Here is a 25,379-nt window from a genome sequence, read left to right as displayed (position 1 = left end):
AAAAAGTAAAAAATATTGCATTTTTTTCAAAATTGTCGCTCTATTTTTGTTTATAGCGCAAAAAATAAAAACCGCAGAGGTGATCAAATACCACCAAAAGAAAGCTCTATTTGTGGGGAAAAAAGGACGCCAATTTTGTTTGGGAGCCACGTCGCACGACCGCGCAATTGTCTGTTAAAGCGACACAGTCCCGAACTGTAAAAACCCCTTGGGTCTTTAGGCAGCAATATGGTCCGGGGCTTAAGTGGTTAAACCCCATAGAAACATAATTACTTTAAATAAAATCATTTGTACATAGGGTTTGTCTGAATGTAAACCATGACGTTTTTATATTTTACAAAGAGTTACTTACATTTGTCTTGCAAATTGTCATGTGGTACCTCCCCTTGAGGACTCTCTTCCAAGTCTCCATAGTGTAACACTTTGTGATTAGGTGAAAGTCGACAATACCAAAACTTATCTGCCAAAAATAAAATAAAAACACAAAAAACTGTTAAAACAATACAGTTACAAACAAACCTCTGGTTACACAGAGATAAAAGATTAGCATTATGTAATATATTGAAATACACAGTAGAATTATTACATTTATTTGTAGTATATAAGAGGGATACAGATATAACTTGCCATTTTTGACCTCTCCATGTGAAAATGCTAATTGCATGGCTCTCATGTTGATGCTTTTGCTTTAGTACTTTCTCAACTAATGACTAGAAACGGAAGAACTGTGGAATATAACACAGAACCTCCTCAAAGGCTCCCCCAGGATGGTGTCAATGGAGCAGCCATTTTACCCCTGCATTGGGGATCTAATAGGGTGGTCACTCCAAAGTTGTCCATCTTGAATCATCCAAATTATGGGGTCCTTGTGCAGGCATTTAAAGATTCACTCCACTTTTGCTCAGAAAAACATTTTCTTCTGGGTGATCAATGTACATTGCAAGTATTTTAATAAAATGTGTTGTATATTCCTACCTGCTTTTACTCTGACGGAGTAGCTGTTTGTTAGTTCATGTCATGTGCACAGAGTGATTTTGAATAGGAGTGCTAATTCATTACAAGCAGCTGATGCACTTTCAGGGTTCTGATAAGAAAAGTTGCAGTGTCTGTATTCCTTTAAACATGATTAACCTTTAAGGGATTTTTAGGAGAATGCCTAAAACCTGACTTGTATCTGTGCTCCACACACAAGCAGGAAATTATATTTCTGGGGGAGTTCTGTATGCCAACTGTGTACAGAACTCCTTCAGGTTGCCTCTTTGCACTTGGTGGAAAATTACAGCAGCTGCAGGTTAAAAAGGAAAGGTAATTTGAATAACATATAATTTACAGTATTGCTTCTGTAGCAATTATGTGTGCTTTTTTTTTTTTTGCTATATTATTTTGCCATGATAGTGGAGTTAGGTTTTAAGTATAAACAACTTATTCACCACAAATTGCCTTCAGCAGTAGACCACATGTCCTCAACAATAAGTAGACACTGCTGTCCTCAACAATTTCACCCATGCACAACTTCCTAGGTTTAGGAGGGGTGAAATGTCTTCCTTAAACCCTTCCCCATCTTCCCCTCCTCACCACCAACACCCCAACATTCCTTCTCTACCTCACAGAGTAGATGAATACAGTAGGCAAAGGATTCTGCTGGCCCTCTTCCTGATGCTGTACCTCCAGGGCCCAAACTATCAAACCATAGCATGTGTTCCAGGTGGATCACAAGAGGGATTGTATCACTAATGTCCTGTCACAGCTTACTCTGCTGGTCACCTCTTCAAAAATCCTGTATGATGAGCTAATGACATGGTGAAAAGAACCTTAGCCCTCCAGAGTCTGACCTCACACCCAAATTGCAAAAGTATTTGTTGATGGCACACTGTTGGAGTCTCTGCAGCATGGCCAAGATTGAGTTCCAGCATGTGGGAATGTAACAGCATCAGCATTCAGACTTTATAAAGAATGCAACAAGAAATGTAAGGGTGCAATTAGGGCGGCTAAGATAGGACACGAAAGACACATAGCGCAGGAGAACAAAAACAATCACAAGAAAATTTTTTAAGTGTGTAAACGGTAAAAAAAGAGAGGACAGACCATATTGGCCCCATAAAGAATGAGGAAGGACACCTGGTTACAAAGGATGGAAAGATGGCAAAGGTACTGAATTTATTATTCTCCTCAGTCTTCACAAGGGAATCGGAGGGCTTCAGTAACCAAAACTTCAGTGTTTATCCTCATGACACATCACAGGAAGCACCTCTGTGGTTAACAGAGGACAGAATTAAAATTAGACTTGGGAAACTTAACATTAATAAATCACCGGGACCAGATGGCTTACATCTGAGGGTACTTAGGTAACTCAGTCAAGTGATTGCCAGACCATTGTTCCTAATTTTTACTGACAGTCTACTAACTGGAATGGTACCAGCTGAGTGGAGAAAAGCCAATGTAGCACCAATATTTAAAAAGGGCCCAAAATACATCCCTGGGAATTACAGACCAGTTAGCCTAACATCAATAGTATGCAAGCTCTTGGAGGGGGTGATAAGGGACTATATACAAGATTTTAGTAATGAGAATGGTATCATTAGCAGTAATCAGCATGGATTCATGAAGAATCTTTCTTGCCAAACCAATCTATTAACCTTCTATGAGGAGGTGAGTTGCCATCTATATAAAGGAAGGCCCATAGATGTGGTGTATCTGGATTTTGCAAAAGCATTTGACACAGTTCCCCATTTACTGTACAAAATAAGGTCCATTGGGATGGACCATAGGGTGAGTACATGGATTGAAAACTGGCTACAAGGGCAAGTTCAGAGGGTGGTGACAAATGGGGAGCACACGGAATGGTCAGGGGTGGGTAGTGGGGTCCCACAGGGTTTTGTGCTGGGACCAATCCTATTTAATTTGTCAATAAACGCCCTGGAGGATGGGGTAAACAGTTCAATCCCTGTATTTGCAGATGATACTAAGCTAAGCAGGGCAATAACTTCTCCGCAGGATGTGGAAACCTTGCAAAAAGATCTGAACAAATTAATGGGGTGGGCAACTACATGGCAAATGAGGTTTAATGTAGCAATTTTTTAAATAATGCATTTGGGTGTCAAGAATATAAATTCAATCTATACATTGGGAGGAGAACCTCTGGGGGGGATCTAGGATGGAAAAGAACCTGGGGGTCCTAGTAGATGATAGGCTCCGCAATGACATGCAATGCCAAGCTGCTGCTAACAAAGCAAACAGAATATTGGCATGCATTAATCCAGAGATAAAACGATAATTCTCCCACTTTACAAGACTCTGGTCCGGCAGCACCTAGAGTATGCTGTCCAGTTCTAGGCACCAGTCCTCAAGGAGGATGTACTGGAAATAGAGCGAGTACAGAGAAGGGCAACAAAGCTAATAAAGGGTCTGGAGGATATTAGTTATGAAGAAAGGTTGTGAGCACTGAACTTATTCTCTCTGGAGAAAAGATGCTTGAGAGGGGTTATGATTTAAAATTACAAATACCATACTGGTGACCCCACAATAGGGATAAAACTTTTTTTATCTCCAGGTCATTTCATGTGGCCCTCGCACCCCTACTTTCTGCTTTCAAGCAATGCATCCAGCTTCTTCCCAGCAGCAGCATAAGGAAAGGGGGGTGCACTGTGATGTAAGGGAGTGTGGGGGACTCAGCTTCTTAAGGTGGGGTGACTGTTGACATCTAAAGTAAGGGGAGGGGATGCGCTGGACATCTAATCTTACAGATACAACTGGCCCTTTTGAGGGCAATCATAATGCTGATGCGGCCCACGATGAAATTGAGTTTGACATCAGTGGCATAGATGTGGAATTCCCTTCCCTAGGTCATTTGGGGGTCTTGGGCATATGACTGTGCAAACACACATTCTGATGCCAGTTCCAGCAACAGTTTCTAAAAACAATTTTTATATTATTAATTTAAACTATGATACTTTTATAAAACAAAGGTCTAGGTAATTATTTTGGCTGTTTGAGAAAGATAAAGTAGTTCAGATCTTATTATGTAGGTTAAATAATTACAATCGTTTTAAAAAAAAAAAATGAAAATCAGCATGTAGGAGTATGATAGACTGGACAAAATGAAAAACATTATATTTATTTTCAAGGAGAAATCGAGAAGTACAAAGAAATCATCTGATGGCAATCCTAACTCTTGTTCTTGACATTAGAGCTGATTTATATTCTGGTTTACATGATTAAATCTGGACAGCAACACACCCAAACCTGTTCATTTGATTTATGGGAAGTATATTAATGGACTCTGTCCAGATAGCAAGTTCATTCACTGTGATATAGGGTTGAATGCAGCTTTATAAGTGTGAGGAACTGCATTAAAGTGTTTATCAATGCCTAAAAAAACTTTTCCAAATAATAACCTCCAAACTGGTCAGGTAATTCTAATGAACAATTGACTTGTTTCATAGGAAATTACGATCGTGTGTGAGCCCCATCGGACTTTTTTCCATCGGAGTAAAAAAATAGAACATGTTTTAAATTCTTCCGATGGAAAAAATGGAAATTTCGATCGTCTGTGTGGAATTCCGTAGGAGAAAAATCTACACATGCTCAGAATCTAGTCGACGCATGCTCGGAAGCATTGAACTTCATTTTTCTTGGCTCATCGTAGTGGTTTACGTCACCGCATTTTGGCCAGTCAGAATTTAGTCTTAGGCCCCATACTCACGAGCAAACATGTCTGCTGAAACTGGCCCGCAGGCCAGTTTCAGCAGACATGTTTGGTCGTGTGTGGGCGCGAGCGGGCCGAATTCCAGCAAACATTTGCCCGCCGGGCCTTTTCCCAGCAGACAAATATTCCTGGACTTGTTTTAAAACAGCCCGCTGGAATTCAGCCCGCTCGGACATGTACGGTCGTCAGTACAGACCTACCGTACATGTCCAGCCGCCCGCCGTGCCTCGCATGCGTCGAATGACTTCGACGCATGCGTGGAAGCATTTTAAAGGCGGGCCGCCCACGTCGCCGCGTCATTGTCGCGGCGACACCGCGTCATCGACGCGGCGACACCGCGGACACGCCCCGCGTATTGTTTACGCGCGGACTTCTGTACGATGGTGTGTACAACCATCGTACAGAAGCCCTCTGGCAGACATGTATGGTGAAAACGGTCCGACGGACCGCTTTCACCATACATGTTTGTCCGTGTGTACCCGGCCTTACAGTATGCAAAATCCATCGGATTTTAGACCATCAGATACTCCGATCTTGTGTACGCGGCATTAGGCAAATTATCACCAGGTCCTGATAAATATTAACTCAATGTCACAGCAACCTTTGGCATAGAATACAGCTGAAGACTGTGAAAGCTGTAATACAGTCACCATTATTTCATCAACCAAGGGCCAAAAAGCCTGATTCTGTGTGCACTGTAGAAAAATACATGAGCAAGATTAAAAAAAATTCACAGGTTAAACTACCGGTATGCACTTTTCACCATAAAACATGAACTGTAATTGCTGTGTTTAAGGTCATCTCAAATTCCATCTGATCATGTAAATTTTCTTATAGGCTATAGAACAACATAATAGCAGCTGCACGACCATCATAGCAACCCACACCTGCTACTGGGAACCTTCACTAGGGAAAAGATTATCAACCAGTGGGGGACGTTCAAAACCTGTAGGTACATTTTTGTAGCCCTACACCTGTGATTCATAAGTATGGCTAACCTCCCCCCCTCCACACACACACACACCCCTGCCTCCCCACTTTACCTGATCAATTCTAAATATCTTTACATAAAAAGAAACTCCAGTATGACATCCTATTATTAGCTCCTCATCCCTTCCCAAACCTGTGTACAGCATTTAACACAATTTTCCCTAAGTCTGTCTGTGACAGACTCACTCGGAACAGAGGCTTTTGGAGGGCATTGAATGCTAGCCTCTTGCCTAGCGACTATGAAGCTACCTGGCATTTGAGGGAGCTGCAAGAATTTTAGGAAGATGTTCTGTTATGTAATACAAAAGGACACTATTAAGGAGGCCATGATGGTCTCTGCCAGCTTGGGACTCATAACAGATGTATGTGAAAGGAACAATGATTAATAAGATCTGGAAAGCCCTGGGTCTCCTGTATTGCTAATTACCACACATTGTCTCCTAGCAAACTATTAGGGGATGTGTTAATACTTGTAATAATGTATATTGTAAGTTGTGAGCTTGTTGCCGGGCAGTCTGTTCACCTGGGCTGGTTTAAGTGCTGCGTTAATTAGCATGTAAATTATATCATTGTCAGCTAGTAGTTTCTAGAGGAGGGGGCAGTAGCTATGAGACAGCCCTACCTCGAAATTTAACCCATTGTGTGATGTTTTTGGTAAATATTTGGGTCATTGTGTATGTGGGGGACTGATATACTTTTCAAGTGTATAAAAAGCCTGTATCCTTGTCCAATAAAACATTCCATGTTCCTACAAGCTAATGTCGGCCAGTGTTGTACATTTGGCAATAATATCTGATCTCTGATGTTCAGACTGGAGGCGGCTGTATACTGACAGACGCACTCAAGCGGAGTGTGGGAGAATGTTCCGTGACACTGTCCATACCTTCTATAAATTTCAAGGTTATTATTATTATTATTATACAGCATTTATATAGCACCTACAGTTTACGCAGTGCTTTACAACTTGAATACACTTTAATACTGTAGGAATCAGAGAGCCCTGTTCTTCAGAGCGTACAATCTAAGAGATTCACATTCTTTACTTTATGTTTTATTTATTTGTCCATTTCTTCAATGTAATCTATTATAACTAACTCCTTTTCTTGACAATAAGCTGCATTAATATAAATGAGGATAATTGATGACAGGCAGAATAAAGATGCTCAAGGTAAAACAGAATATACAGTAGATATATGAAAACACCTGCAGGGAACACATTTAACCTCTTGATTGTCCCTGGTGTTAACCCCTTCCCTGTCATTAGTACAATAATAGTGAATATTTTTAGCACTGATTAATGTTACTGCTTCCCAAAAAAAATTCAGTTAGGTGTCCGATCTGTCCGCCGCAATGTCGCAGACCCACTAAAAATTACTGATAAGGGCACAAAGCTTAATAAAGACTAGAAACACGAAGCATGGGGAGCCCAGAGCTGGATTCTGACTATTCCTCTCTGCCTTATCTGAATCCAGCCAGGCAGGGGCAACATTTGTCAAGGGGAATTAGCAACGTTGCCTACCAAGGATTTAGACATATGCAAGGGAGTGGAATTTCTGCATGTTTGAATCACATGCATAGTTAACAAAAAGCCAATGTATTTAGCAGGGACTGCAAAAATTCAGCCACTAAAAGCAATAGTGGCTATTGTTTTTTTGCTAGTAATCCTGAATGAGACATTATGGGAATCTCAAATTTGTCTCTTGTTAAAAGGAACCCTGCAACATTTTGAAAAGCTGAAATACATTTTTTATATATACAAATGAAACAACCAAGTTTTTGATGAAAAAAGGTTATAACTGTTGAAAATGGTCCCATCCATCAGTTGCTACAGCCCCCTACACACAATCTGATACTGGTTTGGCATGGCATGAAGACATCTTAAAGCTTTTGTAAAGTCACACTCTGACTTTACTGGTATCTCCTCTGGATTACACAGTTAGTAAATATACTGTGTCTTTTTTTTAAATGAAAAGGCTGAATACCTTTTCTCACACTGCATCTGTGCAGTCAAGTGATCCTCCTCTGCTCTTCTTCTTTCAACTATGCATAGCAGTGGGAGGAGCTGAGAGTTCCCTATGACATCAGCCTCCAGCAGAGGGAAGTCATGTAACTGCACAGCAGTGATGTAGGAGAAGGTATTTAACCTTTTTGATAAAAAAACAAAAAACACACACACTGTAGTTACTAATTGCACAATCCAGAGGGAATACAAGTATATACAAGTTGCATATTGCAATTGAAGGGTGTGGAGGAGAGCCACTCTCACGGAGACAGGCAGGGAGAGAGGGGAGAGATTCACAGCAGAGAGCGGGCTGACGGAGGCACATAAACTGACCAGGGTATAATGCCTCAGCAGCCATAATTACTGTGGTCAGCACAGACAGGACGACACAGGAACAGGCAGGATCAACCAGGTATATTACAACATAGGATGAGACGAATTACATGGCACAAGCACTCTGCAATAGATCATACCTTAAAATAACAGGATATACTTTTTTTTTTCAGGGGGGCAACCACTTTAATGCCAAATATTGAAAACTGCATGTAATGTAGCAAAACCACAGATTAACAGACCTCTTTGCAACTGTGCGGTGGGGGATCGGCTCAAGGAGAACCCGGAGGCAGGTTGTCCGAGAAGCTTGAACGAACCATCAGGGATCTGGGTGACCGAACACTGACAGATAACCTCAGTACTGTCAGTCGGTGACCCCAGGAAGAAAGACTGGGGAGGATTCGCTCTGCTGTTCACCATTGTCAGCATTAAGCCTGTGGCAGAGGCCTCATCTGGCATCTTATTTAAGATCAGAGCCAAGTCAGTGGTAGTGACTAGTGTTGAGCAGAATATGCCATATTCGATTTCGCGATATATCTCGAATATATATTCGAATATTCGAGATATATTCGCTAAATTCGAATATTCGTGATATTTTATCGAAATTAATTGAATGCGATTTTTCGCTATTGCGAATGCGAAAATAATTGCGATTTTTTAATAACTGCGGTAGGAGCGCTCTGATTGGCTTAGAATATTCGTGATATTTTATCGAAATATCGCAACATGCGAATGCGATATTTATTGCGGAATTTCGAGATATGCTGGAGGAGCGCTCCGATTGGCTTAGAATATTCGTGATATTTTATCGAAATATCGCAACATGCGAATGCGATATTTATTGCGCAATTTCGAGATATGCTGGAGGAGCGCTCTGATTGGCTCAGAATATTCCTGATATTTTATCGAAATATCGCAACATGCGAATGCGAAATTTATTGCAGATATTTCGAAAACTGCTGTAGCAGCACTCTGAAATCGAATATGTATGATATTTTAACCAAAATACATATTGCGATTGCGATTTTTCGATCGCGCATGCGCAATTGCGCGAACAACACGCGACCATTTCCTGGAGCCTTGCCAGTTTCCAACTTATGATCGCAGCGCAATCACACAGCAACATGGTTGGAAGCAATTTCACTAAGTCTGAGGAAAAGTTGCTGATTTGTGTAAGTATTTTGACCACTGTTATTTCATCATCTTCAACTGCATTTTAGTCTAGTTTAAAAGTTAGTATATATGATCAGATATTAGTATTTCACAAAAAATGTGTCTCCTGCTTTTACAAAACTACAAGTCCCAGCATGCCTGGACAGCTGCAGACACCCTGGTTGGCAAATGTGTATTTAGGCACTTTTCCTTGTTATTTAGCATAATGAATTTAACATTTTATTGGACATAGGACGTATGCGAACGTCCTGACTTCAGTGTCCTCAAGGCCCAAGGACGTTCGAATACATATTGCCCTTTAGATGTTGCAGAACTACAACTTCCAGCATGCCTGGGAATGCTGGCACTTCTAGTATTGTAAGTTCTGCAGGCCCACATTTTTCAGGCCTTTATGCACGGGTCTCTAAACTGTGGCACCCTAGATGCAGCAAAAGTAAAATTCTTAGCATGCACTGACAGACCGTGGCTGATGGGAGTAGTAGTTTTGCAACAGCTGGAGGTGGACTGGTCTTGAAACCCAGAGTTAGGTAACAAACCCGTAGTGTTTTGCAACCATTCTGCCTCCAGCTGGTTATTTTCTGTTGAAAAGCCTGTGGCGTGCAAAACACAACCCAAAAACTCCACCCGGTGCAAGGAAAAATGTGCACACACCTAAAGACTGACATCACAAAAAACTGCGACGGTTGCATACGTCAGTGGTCCTCCGAAAAGGTCCCGTCTCTGACCCCCCGGGGCGTTAGGCTCCTGACAGGGAAAAGAGTTACTGTGGTCCATACAGCCGAAGCCATATGGACCCATCTCGGTCCAAGCAGCGCAATCAACACGCGAACAACACGCGACCATTTCCTGGACCCTTGCCAGTTTCCAACATTATGATCGCAACGCAATCGCAGAGCAAGATGGTTGGAAGTAATTTCACTGTATCTGAGGAAAAGATGCTGATTTGTGTAAGTATTTTGACCACTGTTATTTCATTATCTTCAACTGCATTTTAGTCTAGTTTAAAAGTTAGTATATATGATCAGATATTAGTATTTCACAAAAAATGTGTCTCCTGCTTTTACAAAACTACAAGTCCCAGCATGCCTGGACAGCTGCAGACACCCTGGTTGGCAAATGTGTATTTAGGCACTTTTCCTTGTTATTTAGCATAATGAATTTAACATTTTATTGGACATAGGACGTATGCGAACGTCCTGACTTCAGTGTCCTCAAGGCCCAAGGACGTTCGAATACATATTGCCCTTTAGATGTTGCAGAACTACAACTTCCAGCATGCCTGGGAATGCTGGCACTTCTAGTATTGTAAGTTCTGCAGGCCCACATTTTTCAGGCCTTTATGCACGGGTCTCTAAACTGTGGCACCCTAGATGCAGCAAAAGTAAAATTCTTAGCATGCACTGACAGACCGTGGCTGATGGGAGTAGTAGTTTTGCAACAGCTGGAGGTGGACTGGTCTTGAAACCCAGAGTTAGGTAACAAACCCGTAGTGTTTTGCAACCATTCTGCCTCCAGCTGGTTATTTTCTGTTGAAAAGCCTGTGGCGTGCAAAACACAACCCAAAAACTCCACCCGGTGCAAGGAAAAATTTGCACACACCTAAAGAGTGACATCACAAAAAACTGCGACGGTTGCATACGTCAGTGGTCCTCCGAAAAGGTCCCGTCTCTGACCCCCCGGGGCGTTAGGCTCCTGACAGGGAAAAGAGTTAGCAACGCATATCTCCCCTATACGTGTATCCTGTGTTGTTAATAATATATTCATAATTATGCAAATGATAATGGCTGCTATATTTATGTAAAAAAGGTGGCGACCGAAATGGCAGGATATAAAATCTGTCATGTTACCCCTGTCATTGATTAATAAGGCGAGAATGCTTCCAATTGTTGAATAGCATACATTTACGTCATATATCCATAAGGCTGTCAACAAAAGTATTACAATATACTTTGTTCTTCATCTTGCAGAAGTTCCTGGAAACAGGATACGATGAGCTGCGGAGGCAGCAAGAAAAACAGGGAGTTATAAACTCCCTGATTGAGGAACTAGGCGAAGAACACACTCGCATGGCGATCCTCAAAAAGTGGTCCGACCTGAAGAGGCGCCAGATGAACCGGGTCAGGCGTATCCGGAATAAATATCATCCTGGTAAGTTATTGGTCACAGTTATGTTTTTTTTCCCCTAAAGTGTATTTTGTGCGTGTACTCGAGAGAGGAGCCGGACTGCAGGAGTTGGGAGTAGGCAGGCCTCCCCCAGAGGTAATCTGCCACCTTTCTCCATGCCCCGGGTGGCAATGGCGGGTGTGAGGGGGTCCTCCCACACAGACCGTCCTACCTGCTCCGCTTCGAAGCCCAACGGGGCAGAGGGACTCCCTATAAGGGAGTGAGAGGATTTGCCCGCTCAACCAGCCCCGTTAGTCCTTCGCCTCTCTTTTTAGAGACCGCATGGTCAGAGTGCGTGCATGTTAACCCAATTGCGAGTGCGTGTGTAAGTGTGGTGGTTTTTGTGGGAGGGAGGTGGGCATACTAAGCGCAGGCTTACCTCGCATAGCACACCCACCGGGGGCCGAGCTGAGACCACCAAACTCAATTCACATGTAGCCGAGAGCGGGATCCGAACCCCTAGCTGCAGAGGTGAATGGCTTGTCAGCGCAGTGGCAATCGCGTTGAGCCAGCCCGGGTCCCTTGGGGACAGTTATGTAAGGTCATATGTAATTAATTTAAGGTCAGATGTTGTTAACCAAGACGCCATGTTGTTGTAACATATATCACCACCAGCCAAGGTATTCATAGTACTGTTGGAAAAAAACATGGGACAGCAGACAGGAACACAGAAGTTATGTGGGAACATACTTTTCCCATTGCTTTGCATGGGACTTTAAACAAAAAGCCCGACCCTCACCAATGGGGTTAGTTAAGGGATAAATTAACGATCCTATACTTTAAGTGGACGTATAGATAACATGTGACCAAGTGTTATCGAAATATCTACAGCTGTTATGAAGTAACATGTATTTCCCATAGAGTTGAATGGGACTTTAAAGAAAAACCCTGACCAAGGCAAATGGGGGTGGGTAAGGGTTAAACCACCAATCCTATATTTGTGGCTGACATATAAGTAACCTGTGTGCCAAGTTTCATGTAAATATCTTTAGCCGTTTGGACGTGATGGTGGAACATACATACATACATGCACACACACGTTGAGTTTTATATATATAGATTCCCACTAAATTCCTGTGTTAGGCGTGGGGTTGTTATAGTAATCCCGTGTACTCCATCAAGTCCTTTTTTTAACATGAGATCGTCTGAACAAAACAAAGGAGACAAAAACAGCTCATTTTACCATGGTGGCAGCCCAGCTCACGCTCAGTCCCCTGTAGTGCCCACAAGACCCTTTAATATAACATTGTCCCATTGGTTAACTGTCTATATAAATTAATTTGTATTCATATACAATACAGCAGAGTACACAGAATTTGCATACGTCATTAGAAAACATTTTTATAATATATGAACATTGTGTTATTATAGGAGCTCCGCTACCAACTGTGCGCCCCAAGCGCACAAGGCGACAGGCCGCAGAGGAGGAGCAGGAGGAGGATGTGGAAGAGGAGGAGAGGGATGAGGAGGAGCAGCCAGGGCCATCCACATCACCACCCCCAGCTCCTGTGGAGGAGCAAGAGGAGGAGCTGCACCCCCCCCCGAAACTTCTGGTGGAGTAGTGGGTGACGAGGAAGATGAGCAGGATGAGACGGTTAATTTTACCATCAATCAGGAGGGTAAATATGTGCACAGAGATTAATAAAATTTCAACAATAAAATGTAGCTCTAAAAATGGACAGCATTTAAAGCAGGGCTGTGGAGTCGGTAGATACATTTTTCGACTCCGACTCCTCAGTTTTATGTACTTCAGACTCCGACTCCCCGACTCCCCGACTCCGACTCCTCTGTATTAATATGCAAATGTATTTTATAGATTCCTTGAGGGAAAGAAACGCAACCTACCACAGGACTACTGGCTGGGAAGCCAACAGTCTACTGTATTGCACAGTTTAAGCAAAAGACAAACACAATGAAAACAATCAAGTGACTGGATAGTAGCAGCAGGCTTAAACATCAGGAACATGATCTTTAACAGTTCAAAAATACAGACCACATTATTTGGCTGTTTTAGAACAAAAACAAAGCTTATCTATAATGAACCAAACAAAAAATCTGAAAAACCTAGAAATGGTTTATATTAATCTTGAAATGTAGTTCTAGGCTTAGCAAATGCAAATAAATGCAATGTAGAGTTCTAAGGAAGAGAATTGCCTCTGCCAGATCCTCTTTCATAGAGTCTCTTAAGTCCGACTTTATTATTTTTATGGCTTAAAATAATCTTTCGTAACGGTCTTTGAAATCCAAATGTTTTTTTCTTATATCCTAACAGTTATAAAAAAGCTCAAGGGGAAACAAGCTGCCATGAAAAACATGACGCAGAGAGTACTGGCAAATGAGCAGCAGATACTTTTTTTGACACGCCAAAATCAGCAGCTGGTGCAACAAATGGCGAAAACCATGGATGAGGTGACAGAGCTTCAGAAGTTCATGTCTTAATTTTTTTTTTTTTAATAAAAAATGTTATATTTTGCAAAGGTTTCATTTCTTATTGAAATTGTTAGTTTTTTAAACACATCTAACTTCACATCTAACACATCAACATCAACATCAACATCAACACATCTAGCTTAATAATAACCGAAAACATTTTATACTATTACTAGCTGAATACCCGGCGTTGCCCGGTCTTCCTATCTTAACCTTTTGGGGAGGAAAATCATAGTAATATAAATATACCCATCTTTTATATAAGGGTGTTGGTAAGGGTTAATTTAACTGTTATATATTTTTATTTGGCATATAAGTAATATGTATAGCGGGTATTATTGAAATATCTCTAGGCGTACAGAAGTTATGTGGGAACATACATTTTCCATTGATTTGCATGGGACTTTAAAGAAAAACCCCGACCCTCACAAATGGGGGTAGTTAAGGGATAAATTAACTATCAGTGGTATCAGTGAACAGCAGTGGTAATAGGAGTATATAGAGTGGGAATTAACTTTTTACATAGGTGTCTTGACTGAGCAGCAGCAGCAGTAGTAGTAGTAGTAGATACAGAGTCATATCACTTGGGCAGGAGGTGCCACGATGAACAGCAGTGGTAATAGGAGTATATAGAGTGGGAAATTACTTTTGACATAGTTGTCTTGACTGAGCAGCAGCAGCAGCAGCAGCAGTAGCAGTATTAGCAGTAGTAGTTGATACAGAGTCATATCACATGGGCAGGAGGTGCCATGATGAACAGCAGTATTAATAAGAGTATATAGGGTGTGAAATAACTGCTGACATAGGTGTCTTGACTGGGCAGCAGCAGCAGTAGTATTAACAGTAGTAGTTGATACAGAGTCATATCACATGGGCAGGAGGTGCCATGATGAACAGCAGTAGGAATAGGAGTATATAGAGTGTCAAATAACTGCTGACATAGGTGTCTTGACTGGGCAGCAGCAGCAGAAGCAGCAGTAGTATTAACAGTAGTAGTTGATACAGAGTCATATCACATGGGCAGGAGGTGCCATGATGAACAGCAGTAGGAATAGGAGTATATAGAGTGGGAATTAACTTTTTACATAGGTGTCTTGACTGGGCAGCAGCAGCAGCAGTAGTAGTATTAACAGTAGTAGTTGATACAGAGTCATATCACATGGGCAGGAGGTGCCATGATGAACAGCAGTATTAATAAGAGTATATAGGGTGTGAAATAACTGCTGACATAGGTGTCTTGACTGGGCAGCAGCAGCAGCAGCAGTAGTAGTATTAACAGTAGTAGTTGATACAGAGTCATATCACATGGGCAGGAGGTGCCATGATGAACAGCAGTAGGAATAGGAGTATATAGAGTGTCAAATAACTGCTGACATAGGTGTCTTGACTGGGCAGCAGCAGCAGCAGTAGTAGTATTAACAGTAGTAGTTGATACAGAGTCATATCACATGGGCAGGAGGTGCCATGATGAACAGCAGTAGGAATAGGAATATATAGAGTGTCAAATAACTGCTGACATAGGTGTCTTGACTGGGCAGCAGCAGCAGCAGTAGTAGTATTAACAGTAGTAGTTGATACAGAGTCATATCACATGGGCAGGAGTTGCCATGATGTACAGCAGTAGGAATAGGAGTATATAGAGTGTCAAATAACTGCTGACATAGGTGTCTTGACTGGGCAGCAGCAGCAGCAGAGCAGCAGTAGTATTAACAGTAGTAGTTGATACAGAGTCATATCACATGGGCAGGAGGTGCCATCATGAACAGCAGTAGGAATAGGAGTATATAGAGTGTCAAATAACTGCTGACATAGGTGTCTTGACTGGGCAGCAGCAGCAGCAGAAGCAGCAGCAGTAGTATTAACAGTAGTAGTTGATACAGAGTCATATCACATGGGCAGGAGGTGCCATGATGAACAGCAGTAGGAATAGGAGTATATAGAGTGTCAAATAACTGCTGACATAGGTGTCTTGACTGGGCAGCAGCAGCAGCAGTAGTAGTATTAACAGTAGTAGTTGATACAGAGTCATATCACATGGGCAGGAGGTGCCATGATGAACAGCAGTAGGAATAGGAATATATAGAGTGTCAAATAACTGCTGACATAGGTGTCTTGACTGGGCAGCAGCAGCAGCAGTAGTAGTATTAACAGTAGTAGTTGATACAGAGTCATATCACATGGGCAGGAGTTGCCATGATGTACAGCAGTAGGAATAGGAGTATATAGAGTGTCAAATAACTGCTGACATAGGTGTCTTGACTGGGCAGCAGCAGCAGCAGAAGCAGCAGCAGTAGTATTAACAGTAGTAGTTGATACAGAGTCATATCACATGGGCAGGAGGTGCCATCATGAACAGCAGTAGGAATAGGAGTATATAGAGTGTCAAATAACTGCTGACATAGGTGTCTTGACTGGGCAGCAGCAGCAGCAGAAGCAGCAGCAGTAGTATTAACAGTAGTAGTTGATACAGAGTCATATCACATGGGCAGGAGGTGCCATGATGAACAGCAGTAGGAATAGGAGTATATAGAGTGTCAAATAACTGCTGACATAGGTGTCTTGACTGGGCAGCAGCAGCAGAAGCAGAAGCAGCAGTAGTAGTATTAACAGTAGTAGTTGATACAGAGTCATATCACATGGGCAGGAGGTGCCATGATGAACAGCAGTAGGAATAAGAGTATATAGAGTGTTAAACAACTGCTGACATAGGTGTATTGACTGGGCGGCAGCAGCAGCTGAAGCAGCAGTAGTAGTATTAACAGTAGTAGTTGATACAGAGTCATATCACATGGGCAGGAGTTGCCATGATGTACAGCAGTCTTAATAAGAGTATATAGGGTGTGAAATAACTGCTGACATAATTGTCTTGACTGATCCAAAGGAGTCATGGGAGAAAATCATGTGGTCAGATGAGACTATAATATAATTTTTTGATCATAATTTCACTAACCGTGTTCGGAGGAAGAATAATGATGAGTACCATGCCAAGAACGCCATCCCTAATGTGAAGCATGGGGGTGGTAGCATCATGCTTTGGTGGTGTTTTTCTGCACATGGGACAGGGTGACTGCACTGTATTAAGGAGAGGATGACCGGGGCCATGTATTGCAAGATTTTGGGCAACAACCTCCTTCCCTGAGTTAGAGCTTTGAAGATGGGTCGAGGCTGGGTCTTCCAACATGAGAATGACCCAAAGCACACAGCCAGGATAACCAAGGATTGGCTCTGTAAGGAGCATATCAAGGTTCTGGCGTGGCCTAGCCAGTCTCCAGACCTAAACCCAATAGAGAATCTTTGGAGGGAGCTCAAACTCCGTGTTTCTCAGCGATAGCCCAGAAACATGACTGATGTAGAGAAGATCTGTGTGGAGGAGTGGGCCAAAATCCCTCCTCCAGTGTGTGCAAAGCTGGTGTAAAACTACAAGAAATGTTTGACCGCTGTAATTGCAAAGAAAGCCTACTGTACCAAATATTAACATTGATTTTCTCTGATGTTGAAATAGTTATATTCAGCACTGTAAATACATCAGGTCCGGGGCTTCATCAGGGAATGCATGGCAAGGGACCCTTCAGCGCCCTGAACCGACGACGGGTGCCAGAAAGTCACCGCCGATCCAGGACTCATTCATCTTTATGAATGTGAGTCTGTCCACGGAGTCTGTGGACAGACGGGTCCTCTTGTCCGTGACCACCCCACCTGCCGCGCTGAATGTCCGCTCAGATAGTACGCTGGAGGGGGGGCAAGACAATAACTCCAGCGCATACTGAGCGAGCTCGCGGCAGGTGTCCAATCTGGCAACCCAGTACTCCATGGGGTCGTCGGTGCTCATACTGTCAGAAGCACCGACGGACGCCATGTAGTCTGCCACCATGTGGGCCAGCCGCTGGTGGTGACTGCTGCTGCTGCTGCTGGTGGTGGTACTGGGTCGCTCGGTTTGGAAGAACATCCTCATCTCTTCCATTAGGTCCCCTGCTCGGCTGCAGCTGGGTGCAGCCACCTGCTGGGTGAGATGAGGGGGGACAACTGGAGGCCGGGGAGTTGCCTGCTCCAACCGTCTGACAATGGCTGCCTGCAGTTCCTCCATCCGGTGCTGCCTCCGGCTGGCTGGGATGAACTGCTCCAGTTTCCCCTTGCACCTGGGATCCAAAAGGGTGGCCATCCAGAAATCATCCCTCGTCTTGATGGTCTTAACCCGGGGGTCCCTCCTGAGGCTTCTCAGCATGTGGGCAGCCATGGGGAAGAGCACAGCCCGCTGTGACTCCTCAATGCTGGCCAGGTGAATGAGGTGCGACTCTTCATCCCTGAGGCGCTGCTGGTCAAACTCAGACATGCCCAACCCCCGGACTATCGGTGCCCCCAACACCGGCTCTCCCTCCTGACCAGGCCCTGACTCCGGGACGACACCAGCAACCACCTCCTCCTCCTCTTCATCATCATCCTCCTCCTCCTCCTCCTCCTCCTGGTCCTGGCCCTGGTCTCGGTGGAGCATTGCTGACTCCTCCTGCTCCACCAAGGCACTCTCCCCAGCCTCGAGCAGGCGATCTAGTGTCCTCTCCAGCATGAACAGTATTGGCAGCACGCTATTGAGGCCAATTTGCTCACTGCTGACCATCTTGGTCGCCTGCTCGAAGGAGGACAACACTTGGCAGACCTGGTTTATCTGCCCCCACTGCGCACAGGCGATGAAAGGGAGTTGTGGTGAAGCCCTCTCAGTGCCTAGTTCCATCAGGTACTCCCTCACCGCCCTTTGCTGCTCCCACAACCTCTTCAGCATGTGGAGGGTGGAGTTCCACCGCGTCACACTGTCCACAATCAGCCTGTGAAGGGGCAGATTGTACTTCCGCTGCAATTTGGACAGGGACGCGGTAGCGGTTGGGGAGCGCCTGAAGTGGCTGGCAATCCTACGCGCCTTTGCCACAATGTCACTCAACCCTGGATAAGTGCGCAGGAACTTCTGCACCACCAGGTTGAGGACATGTGCCAGACAGGGCACGTGCGTCAGACTGCCAGCATGGAGGGCGGCGAGTAGGTTGCTGCCGTTATCGCAGACAACCATACCTGGCTGGAGCCTTCGGGGTGTCAGCCACTTCTGGACCTGAGCTTGAAGTGCTTTCAGCACTTCTTCTGCAGTGTGTCTCCGGTCCCCTAAACTAACAAGCTGGAGCACGGCCTGACAGCGCACGTGCCCCACACTTGAGTAGCTACGGGGGCGCTTGCTGGGAGGCTCAGCAGCTGCGGAGACAGTGGCTTGAGGGAGACCAGCAGTTCTCCCCTGGACACCCCGGGGCGGCACCACAAGATCGGTTGCCGACGATCCCTCACCGACGCCTCGGAGGGAAACCCAATGGGCCGTGAAGCTGATGTAGCGTCCCTGCCCATGCCTGCTGGTCCAGCCATCCATTGTCAGATGAACCCTGTCGCTGACAGCGTGATCCAGCGACAGGGTTACATTCTGCACAATGTGCTGGTGTAGGGCAGGGACACCAGTCCTGGCAAAGAAATGGCGGCTGGGGACACGCCATTGGGGTTGGGCCTGCTCCAACATCTGCCTGAAGGGGTTGCTGTCAACTATGTTGAAGGGCAGCAGATGTTGGGCAATAACCCTTGCCAGGAGCCCATTGAGGGAACGCACACGTCGGTCTCCAGGGGGGAAGGGAGTGGTGCGGTCAAAGGCGTCTGAAATCGACGCCTGGCGCCGGACGGCAGTGCGGGACACAGACGTGGAGGGTGCTGTGGAAGTAGAGGTCTGGCTGCCGGTACCAGTACCTCTACTAGAGGGAGCGGGGGGGCATGACCTGCTGGAAACAGATGAAGATGTGGCAGGGGCTGCTGTACCCTGCTCACTTGTGGTGGTGGCGCTGCTACCACCACCACGCTTCATCTCGTCATACAACGCCCAGTGGTTTATCCTCAGGTGCTGGTTCAGGGCTGTGGTACCCACCCGAGCCAAACACTTCCCTCTCTTCACCCTCACTTTACAAATCCGGCAGATGGCCACGGTAGGGTCGTCTGCCACCAGGGTAAAGAAATTCCAGACAGGTGACTTCAGCACCGCCCTCCTGTCAGATGGGGTGACGCTTACTTGCACCTGCTGGGATTCGGTGCGCACAGGTGGAGCTGCCTGCTGCTGCTGCTGCTGCTGCTGCTCCTCCTCCTGACACCTCCTGCTGCCATCACCAGTGGAGACCCTGACGATGGTCTCCCTGGTGATGACCTGGCGCACCGTTTCACCAGGGTGCCTACCTTCCCCGTCGTCACTGACGTAGTGAGCCGACGCGTCAGATGGCAACCATGATGGGTCACCCTCTTCGCCCCCAGAGATGTCAGACCAAGGGCTGAGATGTGTTGGTCTGAGGGAACCACGTGACATGGAGCCTCTAGCCTGGCTCCGCTGTCCCCTCACCCACGCCTGGGTCTGACTAGGTGCTGCTGTTTCCTGCACCAAAACAGCAGCACCAGTTTGAAGGGATGTCTCTGGGATACTGCCAGCAGGTATCCCATCCTCCTCATCCATCCCTTCAAAAAGGTCCTGACCATCAGGACAGAGCTGGAGGTCTGCCTGATGCATGGCCTCCCCCAAGAGATCCCTATCACTGTCGCTGTCGAACAGTAAGATGCTGGACTCTTGGGGGCTGGGGGGGGGGTAGTACAGGCAACGGTGTAATGGTGGTACTACTGTGAGTAAGGGACCGACGACTCAGTGGCACTGCTGTGCCCCATGTAGTCCACCACTACTTGAGCCTGAGATGGCAATATCGGGCGGCTGCCCGATGGGAAGAACTCCCGGATCAGGCGTACTCCCCTTGCACCCGATCCTCTACCACTAGTAGGGGCACGAGAGGTACCCCGTGCTGGCAGCGATCCAGCACTGGGAGTAACTCCCCTACCCCTGCTGCCACGGCCACGGATGCCGCTCATTATTGCTGATATGTGTGTGGGGGGGGTAAACTTTATTGGGGGGGGAAAATGTGAACAAAATGTGTTTTTGTGTTTTTTTTACAAGACAGGCACGCAGACAAAGACGTACACAGACAGCTACTAAACTATAAGAAAAGTAGTACACCAGACAAGGACTACAAAATTAAAGAAAAAAAAAAAAGCACTAAACAAACACTAACTTTTTTTTTTTTTTTTTTTTTTAAACACAAAACACAGACACTAAACACACACTAAGCTAAGCTAGATGAAATAAATGTACACTAACAGTGTGTACACTTACTACACAAAATTTAACTAAACTGAACACAAAACTTAGCTTTTATAAAAGCTCTTTAGGGAAAACTAAACAAAATTTGAACTGAGATGCCTATCAAATATCACTGAACAGCGAACCTGCAAGATCTAACAGTAACACAAGATGAACAAAACTTAGCTTTTAGAAAAGCTCTTTTATAAAGCTCAGCAAAATGTGTTCTGAAATCTCTTGCAAATATAACTGAACAGGGAGGATTGCAGGATCAAACAGTAACACAAATGAAAAAAACAGCACAAAACAGCACAAAACGTAGCTTTGAAAAAAGCTCTTGGGTCTATTGCTTTGAAAAAAGCAGTTGATATACTGGAAAAGATCCACTGGAATCACTAAATAGCAATGCTGGTGATGATCTAAATCAATCAAGAACAAAGACACAGGAAACCAGGAACACAGAAACAGCCTCCACACTCTATAGCCAGCTTCTGAATCTGCAATGAAATGGTGCTGGGAGTGAGCTTATATAATGTCCATGCAGGCAGGTTCCTATTGGTTGCTAACCTGTGACGAGTGTGGAAGGAGAACTCTGATTGGCTCTGATGCAAAAGGGCGGAGCAAATAATCGCGCAATATTCCTATTGCCGAATATTCGCATTGCGAATATTCGGCAATATAAAATGATCGCTTCAGCTACTCGGCCCAATGGCTCTAATCATACCAGCAATGCTTTCAGACGTCTATGGAGATCACTAGGATGTGATCTGTTTTAAAAATGAAACTGTAAAAATCGCTCTGATGCGGAAGATCGGGGCGAGGAAAATAATCGCGCGATATTGCGTTTGCCGAATAATCGCATTGCGATCTTTCTGGAAAATTCAATGAACGCTTCAGCTACTCGGCCCAGGGTCTCTAATGATACCAGCAATGCTTTTAGACGTCGATGGAGATATCTAGGATGTGATCTGATTAAAAAAAAAAATAGTAAAAAATCGAATATTCGGAATTGCGAATATTCACCGCGAATTTCGAAATATAGCGCGATTTCTCGAATATGCTATATTCGAGTCGAATATTCGCAATGCGAATATTCGTGAGCAACACTAGTAGTGACTTGTTCTTCCCAGCAACTTTAAAGTGACACTTCGGCTGCCAGGCTCTTGGCAGGAGTCTGTCTGGGGGCACTCTACCCACTCTGGCTAGAGTGGCGACGAACTGTATCTACTACTACTGAGAGCAGGATTGCTCTTCTCATATCCAGGCCTGATACCGCAAAGTTCTCTTACTTCATCAACCTTTTCTGTCTACCTCATGTTGATGTTGGTCGTGTTGGGCCGAGAAATAAAGCATTCAGAAAATCTTACTCGCTGATTAGACATTCGTTTACTGCTCTGTTCACTACAATCACCCTAGACAACGATTAGAGGTAACTTAATACGCCGATCCCAAAACAACCAGCGGCTCCTGAGGGGGTAGCGCTACATGTAAATGTATTGAATAGTAGGGTTTATAACTAAATATAGGGTTGTTTCTCCATGCAGTGTTCAAATAATAGCTTTTCATAATATTATTTCTCCAGGTAGTGTTCATATATTAGATATGCATAACACTGTATCATATCCAAAGCACCCTATCCCATAATCAGAGTTATTTAGTGTCTACACATGTACACACACTACATTAATTCATCGAGAAATCTACAATAAGCATAAAGAGAGTTATACGAGTATGAACCTAATCTTTTTGACAACACAGGTAGATTGCAACTTTACAAATGCTTCTCTGCTTGGAATTGTATGTTTCTCACTGTATGCATTGACCTGCATTGCACTGTAGCTAGTGCACATCTGAAAAACAGAGCTAGAATGATGATGAAATATGCCTTTTATAGCCATAGTATTGAAATGGACAGAACGTGCACATTGATGTTTATGAAACTGAAAAATGCATTCTAACCCAAATGAAGGTTAGACTCTTCTAATACTTTCAAAGCACAAGAACAAAGCATACACATAATTACAAAACCATAAAATATACATTTTATAATGATGTGAGATATATTCAATATTATACAGTATCTTGCAAGTGAGTACACCCCTTACATTTTTGTATAATTTATCTTTTTATGCGACAACACTGCAGAAATTACACTTTGCTACAATGTACAAAAGTAAAGTAGTGAGTGTACAGCTTGTATAGCAGTGTAAATTTGCTGTCCCCTCAACACACCATTCATGTCTAAACCACTGGCAACAAATAGGTGTACACCCCTAAGTGAAAATGTCCAAATCGGGCCCAAAGTGTCAATATTTTGTGTGACCACCATTATTTTCCAACACTGCCTTAACCCTCTTGGGCATGGAGTTCACCAGAGCTTCACAGATTTCCAGTCCTCTTTCACTCCTCCATGATGACATCACAGAGCTGGTGGATGCTAGGGACCTTGGGCCAAATCTTCAAAAAACCTGCCTAACTTAACTTTCAGCAGTTAAGTTACACAGGCGTAAAATTTCTACCTAAGTGCCCGATCCACAAAGCACTTACCTAGAAATTACACGCCGTGTAACTTAAGTGCCTCCGTCGCAAGGCGGTCGTCTGATCGAGGGGGCGATTCCTATTTAAATGAGGCGTGCTCCCGCGCCAGACGTTCGGCGCATGCGTGTGACGTCATTTTTCCCGACGTGCATCGCGCGAACGTACTTTACGCCGGGCTTTGTGGATCGCGACGGGACAATAAAGTTGCGTCGGGAAACAAAAAAGTTACGCGCCGGGAAAAAAAATTCGAAATTTAAAAAAAAACGCGGCGATCGAAAAAAAGGTTTGTTTTTACAAGGTCTAAACAGTTTAGGCCTTGTAAAAGCATCCCTAATTTTACGCATGTAAAACGTAACTTACGCAGAAAACACAAAGCTAAAAAGCTTTGTGGATCTGCCTAAGTACTCATTTGCATACGCAAAGCGGCATTTAGACTCGAAATGCCCCCAGCGGCGGATGCGGTACTGCATCCTAAGATCCGACAGTGTAAGTCTATTACAGATGTCGGATCTTCTGCCTATCTTTGGAAAAATCTTTCTAAAGGATCGTTTCCAAAGATAGGCACAGGGATACGCAGGCTGAACAGCAGTTCCGCCTGCGTATCTCCTTTGAAGATTTGGCCCCCTGTGCTCCTCCTCCTTCCGTTTGAGGATGCTTGGCCAGTCTATCACCTTTACCCTCAGCTTCTTTAGGAAAGCAGTGGTCGTCTTGGAGGTGTGTTTGGGGTCGTTAACATGTTGGAATACTGCCCTGAGGCCCAGTCTGCGAAAGGAGGGGATCATGCTCTGCTTCAGCATGCCACAGTACATGTTGCCATTCATGGTTCTCTCAATTAATTGTAGCTCCCCAGAGCTATGAATAAGCACTTTTAGAAGTGTGAAACACATCAGCTCCTGTATTTCGTTGTTTGCTGTGGCTTGCATTTTTTGGATTATTACCTCTTTTTATTGAAGGCATTGATTTTGAGTGTGGCTGTCCAGAATTTTCTCCTCACCCAATTGCCTATGCTTAGCTTGAACCTGCTGTTCCTATTCTGAGGAGAGTTACATTTCCAGACACCCTTCCTAGAGCAGCACCCCTTTTCCCTTTGCTCCTGGACTTTGCACAACCTCTGGATACGACGTCGAGCATGTGCACTCAACTTCTTTGGTCGACCATTGCGAGGCCTGTTCTGAGTGGAACCTATCCTGTTAAACCGCTGTATGGTCTTGGCCACCGTGCTGCAGCTCAGTTTCAGTGTCTTGGCAATTTTCTTTTAGCCCAGGCCGTCTTAATGTAGAGCAACAATTCTTTTCTCAGGTCCTCAGAGTTTTTTGCCATGAGGTGCCATGTTATACTTCCAGTGACCTGTATGAGAGAGCGAGAGCGATAACACCAAATTTAACACACCTGCTCCCCATTCACACCTGAGACCTTGTAACAGTAACGAGTCACATGACACCGGGGAGGGAAAATGGCTAATTGGGCGCAATTTGGGCATTTTTACTTAGGGGTGTACTCACTTTTGTTGCCAGTGGTTTAGACATTAATTGCTGTGTGTTGTCATTTAAAGATATTGACAAAAATGTGAGGGGTGTACTCACTTTTGACAGATACTGTAAGTGTAAAGGGCATATTTGCCTTACATATAGTTCCAGGGTACAGTACACCTCTGTAGACTAGAGAACCCCCCCTCTATGTTATGGAGACCAGGGGGATGTGTTCTGTGGCCCCAACACATTTCTTGTCTAAGGGTAACAATGCTGTTCCCCAATAGATGCAGGACACCACATCGAAGAATTGGTAAGCTGAAATATATTACATTTTGACTTTCTACTTAGAAACGCTATAGGCAAAAAAAAATGCGCCAATAATTAAAC

General features: G+C 44.3%; 1 protein-coding gene across 6 annotated transcripts in view; it reads right to left on the bottom strand.

The window, feature by feature from the left end:
* Positions 1 to 25,379, bottom strand: part of ELMO1 (engulfment and cell motility 1) — a 559,417-nt gene that overhangs the window by 30,537 nt on the left and 503,501 nt on the right. For all 6 annotated transcript variants that reach the window (XM_040353213.1, XM_040353215.1, XM_040353217.1 and 3 more), the window contains one exon: positions 353 to 460. In XM_040353213.1, the coding sequence (XP_040209147.1) occupies positions 353 to 460 (108 nt within the window). The remainder of the gene's footprint in view (positions 1 to 352; positions 461 to 25,379) is intronic.

Source organism: Rana temporaria, chromosome 5 (genome assembly GCF_905171775.1).
Source record: "Rana temporaria chromosome 5, aRanTem1.1, whole genome shotgun sequence".
Classification (NCBI taxonomy): domain Eukaryota; kingdom Metazoa; phylum Chordata; class Amphibia; order Anura; family Ranidae; genus Rana; species Rana temporaria.
The sequence above is the reverse complement of the archived record's forward strand: the minus strand, read 5'-3'. Positions and strand labels throughout refer to the sequence as shown.